Source organism: Manis pentadactyla, chromosome X, assembly GCF_030020395.1.
Source record: "Manis pentadactyla isolate mManPen7 chromosome X, mManPen7.hap1, whole genome shotgun sequence".
Classification (NCBI taxonomy): domain Eukaryota; kingdom Metazoa; phylum Chordata; class Mammalia; order Pholidota; family Manidae; genus Manis; species Manis pentadactyla.
The window spans coordinates 111,211,462-111,217,532 of record NC_080038.1 but is presented as its reverse complement, the minus strand read 5'-3'; the positions used below and the strand labels follow the sequence as shown (position 1 = coordinate 111,217,532).

At 53.1% G+C, this 6,071-nt stretch overlaps 1 protein-coding gene across 1 annotated transcript; it reads right to left on the bottom strand.

The window, feature by feature from the left end:
- Positions 1-3,631: 3,631 nt before the first annotated feature.
- SOWAHD (sosondowah ankyrin repeat domain family member D) lies at positions 3,632-5,843 on the bottom strand. The gene has a single exon (XM_036917280.2). The coding sequence runs from the start codon at positions 5,577-5,579 to the stop codon at positions 4,617-4,619; it is 963 nt and encodes a 320-aa protein (XP_036773175.2). The 5' UTR covers positions 5,580-5,843; the 3' UTR covers positions 3,632-4,616.
- Positions 5,844-6,071: the final 228 nt, after the last annotated feature.

The window sequence follows — 6,071 nt, the reverse complement described above, 5'->3', positions numbered from 1 at the left end:
AAATCTGTGATTCCATCACCAGTTGATACTTATTATTGAGTACCTTCCAGACAGAGTTTGTCCCTGCTCTCATGGAATTTAAATCCAGCAGGGGCAGGGAAGATATTAATCTAATAACTGCTTAAATAATTTTTCAAGTGTGATGAGGACTGTGAAAAGCAGCAGAACAGGTGAGGTGCTAACCTAACCTGAGGGGCAGGGGAGACTTCCCCAAGGACATTAACAAACATCTGAAGGACAGTGGGAGAGGGCCAGGTGAAGAGGTGCAAGGAATAGAGGGAAGAGTGATTCTGGAGTGGGAACAGCCTGTAGGAATCCCAGAGTTCAGAAGAACATAGCTCCTTCAAGGAACAGCAAGTGGGACTGTATGGCTGGAGCAGAGGGAGGAAGGGAGAGTGGGGAAGGGAAGAAATGACTTAGGGAGAGAATGTGAAGAAAAAAGTTTCTGGAACTTCACCCTGGTAAATTTGAGCAATCTAAGCTGTAGGAGGTCCTGGAAGACTAGCGAAGAGAGTTTCAAGGAGAAGGAAGTAGCCAACATTGGCCAGTGTGGCCAAGAATGAACTAAGATTAGGACTTGGCATTTGGCAGATGGGAGACTATCATGGGAGACCTTTGTGAAAGCAATTGCCCTGGGATGATGGAGGCAGAACCAGAATGCAGGGGCTTGAGGCATGCTTAAGACAGTAAGGGGAGAAGACCTCCCTTTGGAGAGACTTGGCTGGGAAGAGAAGAGTCACAAGACTGGGCCAGAAGGCAGGGGGACACTGGAACCTGTTTGTCACCAAAGAGCCTGGCTCCTAATAGACACTCAGTAAATGCTTATTGCCCTGAAGTAAACTGGGTGTGAGCTTGAAGATACAGGAGAGGGGCATTTGACAGAATTAGGTACTGGGAGGAGACGGGGTTGAGAGCAGGAGTTGCATCTTGAAAGGAGACAGGCATGCTCTTTGGTTAAAATGAATGGAAAGGGGGAAGACAGGAGGCTAGGAGTGGAATGTAGGGTATGTCTGCATGGATGGGAGGGGGACATTTCTAAAGATAATAGGGTCAGGAAAGGAAGGACTTATGTGCCTTTATTCTCTTCAGAGGATATCAAGTTTAGCTCTGACTCCAATATATGACTTTATCTGGAAACAATATCTAACCTATTTACTATTTGGTGGGCACTTACTTAGTAAGCTGCTGCTTTTACTTCTTCTGTTGGCTGAGAACAGGGTAGGTCAGCTTGGTACATTTATGTCTGGAGTAAAAGTGTGTAAGTTGTGAAGAAGATCAGCAGAGGAACCAATATCTCCTTTGATGAATAGCCACTCATCTGGCACAGAAAGAAAATAACTTGCAATCAACGTGGACACATGTTAGAGACAGATGATACAGGTAACCACAAGATCCCTCCTGGACTCCCTTAGCAGGTAAGAGCCTGCTGAGCACCTTTCAGTTCTTCCAAACAAGAGCTATTTCCTATTTCCTGTTGTCCTGCAGCATGGTAGGTGTTGCCTATATATTATCTTGAATCCTCAGAATAACTCTTCAAGGGAGGTTGTATTGTTCCCACTTTCCTAATGAGGACATTGTAACTCAGAGGGGTGAGTGATTTGCTCCAGGTCACTCATCAGTAGTCAACATGGGAGCCTAAGTTAGGCTGAGCCCTTGCCACCATACCAGCGGGTTTGCATTTTGCTCCACAGGTGGCTGTGTCTGTCTAAGATAGAGGCAGCTGGTGGGGAGCAGAGGTCCCACCCCAGCTTCCACCTGAGCAGCTCTTCATTTGTCAGTTTTACACACGGGTCTTTGCAGTAAGCTTCAAGTGAGCTAAGATGATGCAGAAGAGGAAAAGAAGCTTGAAAGCCACTGTGCTCCACAGGAGTCTTTGAACTTCTTGGCTGAAGCATGACTTTTCTTGAAGCGGTTAAGAAATGTTTTGCTTTTGTGCTGCATTTTCTCCCAGTTATCTCCCCTGGCACATCCATCCTCCGTGTGACTGGCAGAGTGATTTTTGTGAAATCTCATCATGTTACTTCTCTGCTTAGAAACCTTCTATGGCTCCCAGCGAACTTTAGATTAAAATCTATCTTCTTTTAGTGAGACCCTTAGTGATCAGGATCCCCATCCACTCCTCCAGCTTTGCCATTCATTACTCCCCAACTCCCATCTTCCTGCCAACCAGCTGACTTCCATCTCCTGGTACTTGCTACATTCGCCCATACATAACCCAGTGTCTCTGCCAGGAGGCCCCCCCACCTTCTCCTTTGACCAACTTCCACATATCCCTGTAGCCTCAGATCAGGCATTACCTTCTCCCCAAAGCCTTCCTGTGCCCTTTCTGCCTGGGTCAGGCCCCGCCCTCTGTAGAGCACCCCATTTCCCCCCAGTGCCCCTGCTTACCTGTCACAATCCTGCTTTTGTCTCCTTGTCTGCATGCCCCACTACACTGGAGATTTGCATCGTGTGCCTAGCTCGTTTTGCTCCCCTGGAAAGAAGTTTCTCAGGGAACTTGTTCTTTCTCTAGGGCTAAGGATACCAGTCTTGCCTCAGAAAGCATACCAAAAATGCCATTGCTTGATGTTAGGCATGGAGGGTTGTCAGCATGGGAGTTTGCCCCCTGCAGCCAAACCTCAGTTTTACATGGAGGTAGGTGAGGCAATATCACATGATGAGAAAAATCTGTAGGGGAGAATAGCTGACTACAGTAAAAACTATAGATGGTGCTTTCAAATCTTCTGGCTAACTTGGTTCTCATTTTGGAAAGAGCAGAGTGGATGCTTGTCTCAGGTTCCCAAATCTGCGAATAGTTAAGATGCTTAAGTTTAAACTTTTCCTGTGAAGAGGGGACTACTGTTATAAGTGTCCTTAGCATGTTAGGTAAAGGCACACGCCAGTCTTCCCTCCAAGCCAGGAGCACAGAGACTCAGCCATGTGTCAGGAAGGCCCTGCACTGACAGTCTTCACCAAGCCCAACCCACCTTGGCAGCTGTCAAAGGGGAGGTTGTGGAGCAAAAACTGCAGTTCTGCATCAGTTTGCCAATTTGCACCTATAATATGGGCACAGGGCTGGAGGAGTGTTAGGCCAGATGTGATGCCAAATGCCAGAATCCATGAACTGCTCATCCTCCCCTCTTTGAGCATCAAAGTTCATTTAGAAGAAAAAGGAAATGCTACAATTACACTGTGTAAAAATATTTAAGGTGTAGTTTGTTGAGTCAAGGGACAGACTGGAAACATCAATAGGAAGACTGGATCATTTCATGGATGAGAAGAACCTAGTAGGTTATTAAGGAAAGGTGGGAACATTTTGAGGACTGAGGGGGTAATAAAGAGGCAGAGATGGAAAGTTGGATGGATGGGCTCATGGGCTGTGTTCTCTGGTGACTCAGTTTTTCCCTGGTGTTCAAGGACTGAGATGGGAGGGCTGGGGACACAACAGTCCATTGCAACGGCTACCTAAGCTTCCAGGCTACTTAAAACGCACTGTTTTCTTAAGGCAACATGGATCACTAGCCACCAAGAGATTGTTCCTTCATTTCAGCCTACGTCAACTGTCCTGTATTCTACTCAGTTCATACTGTTTCTGAATGGGAGCAATTTTTCCAAACTATAATTTGTTTATTAAATGTAATTAAAAAGCAATGCTAATGATTAAAGCCTTATCTTGGAGAAAGTGCCAGTGGGTGTGTCTCACTGGAGGGCACAAGGTAAATTATATGACTCAGCATGAAATATCAGAAATGTACATTTGGAGACTTCTCCCTGCCACCACCCCTCTGCCCCCTACAGACAACTCCTCTAGTGTGAGAGGTGGAGGAGGCCAGCTCTAGATGCCAAAGAGCCTGGGAGACCACAGGTCAACTGTGTGGCTCTACTCAAAGCCAAGGTGACAGTAACTCCAGCAGTGCACAGCTCGGCCGTTTGCTCTGAGAATGAGGTCCAGAGCTGGCCCTGAATCACTAGCTTGTGGCCATGGGTTGGTGACCTCTTCCCTGCAAGGGTAGGAAGCTTCCCCCTGTTGGTGGTTAATGAAAAAAAAAGTCACTCAAAGGACAGCTTTGTCATGTGAAAGGAAAACAGATTCCACTTTAATATGCTGAAGAAGTCATCCCTGATGCATTAGAAAAGGTATGGTAAGCTTGGCTGTCTCCGGAGCAGGTTGCCAGGGGCTGAGTCTACGGCACTAACAGCTGAATCAAGCCTGCAGTTTGGTGCTTCCTTTGCATTGGTGGTTCAGTCTTGACTACTCGTCTAGCAAATGTTTCCTAATAAACCCAGAGCTTCTGCCTGCCCTCAAACGGCTACTGGAAGCTTAACTTTCCCTCTCCCAAGCAGGGCCACGCTCCTGCTCCTAACTCCTTAGTCCTGTGATTTTGGGATTCGGCGCCAAGAGAGCTTGGTCTTTGCTTCCTCGGTTAGAGATGCCCTGGTCCCCCGGCAGCAGGAGACCTGGAGCAGGTACATGAGACAGACCCCACGATGGTCTGCTCCTTGCAGGCCCAGCGCACTCGGCTGCGATCCGAGCTGAGTCCGAGGCGCTGCTCCTTGTGTTGAACCCGGTACAACCCAGGACTGAGGCCTCGGTCACGGCGTCGCAGTCCCTCCGCGCCCTCCAATCCCCATCGCCCTCAACGGTCCTGGAAGAAAGGGAACATATGGCGGACAAGGTTATGAATTTGCGCCGCTCGGCTGCCTGTGGAGTCCTTCTCCGTGTCGAGTGACCCCGTCGCTCTCGCGGTTGTCTCCACTACCGTCAAGCGCCCTGCGCTCGGGGGCCGTCGCGGCGCCCACCCGGCGCTGCCGCTGCTGTTGTTGTTGGCATTGTTCCGCTCTCTGCCTGCTGCCGTCTCCCAGTCCTCGGCCCCCGACAGCTCGCGCAGACTCCGGGGCGCGTCGGGCCGCAGATAGTGACAGGCCCGATGTCCATTGTGGTCGCGGCGCATGGGGTCAGCGCCCAAGGCGCCCACCAGCACCTTGATGACCATGTCGTGGCCCTGCAGGGCCGCCAGGTGAAGGGGCGTGAGGCCGCCGCTTCCCGGGGCGCTCATGTCGAGCCGCAGTCCTCGGCGTTCGGCGAAGTCGTGTACTAGGATGAGCTCCTCGTGGCGCCCGTGCTTGGCCAGCCAGTGCAGCACCGTGTAGCCCGTGATCGGGTCGCCCCGCAGCAGCAGTCCCGGCTCGGCTTCCAGATGCTCCTGCAGCACATTAAAGCGGCCCTCGGCGGCCGCCAGTATCCACGCGTGCTCTCGGGGCTCCAGGCACAGCCCGCTGCCACCCAGTCCGTTCGGCCCGCCGGGCGACTGCTCCTTGGCTCGCTCCTCTGACAGCCACCCGGCAGGAGCCGCCCCCTGCAGCCCCAGCAACTCTCGCAGTGCTCCCCGCCGGCGCCCGGAGCCTGCTCCCGAGAGCATCAGCGAGCTGTGCAAGTGGGGCTCCCGGGAGGCGGTGGCCGCGGCATTGCCCGGGTACCTGGCTAAGCTGCCTAAGTCCTCTTTCGCTACGCGGGGCTGCGGGGCGCTCTGCAGGCTCAGCGCGCTCGCTACGAGGGAGGCCTTGGGTGCCAGATTCGTGGCCTCTCGGGGCTGGGCCATGGTCTGGCAGCTGCCGCCGCGGCAGTTTGAGTCTAGCGTTCGCTGCCCTTCCCGGGCCCCACCAGGAGAGGAACTGGCGCTGGCGTTGGGGAAGGAAGCAGCTTGAGCAATTGGACCCTGAGGGAGGGAGCAAAGGAGGGGTCGGAGAGGGAGGGAGAGAGCGGGCTGGCCGAGGGAGGGCGGCGGCGCGGGCGGTGAAGGGTATGGAAGGGTAGGAACACGGTGCAAGTCCCCAGGGCAAGCCCTCTCCAGCCCCGCGAGCACCCGCACCCCTTCCGGGGCTCCGCCCAAACGGCCAGGTGAGCAGGCAGCCACGCCTTCCGCACGGCTCCGGCAGCGGGGGGGCGGATGGGGTGCCGGCCCAGAGCGCCGCCCGCAGCAGCCCTGCTACCCCTGCCGGCGGGCTCTCAGCATCCCAGCAGCTGCCGCGGTGAAGAGGCTCTAATGGTGCCCCCCCTTCCCGGCGGGCTGAGCTCGGCTTCCATCCGAGGC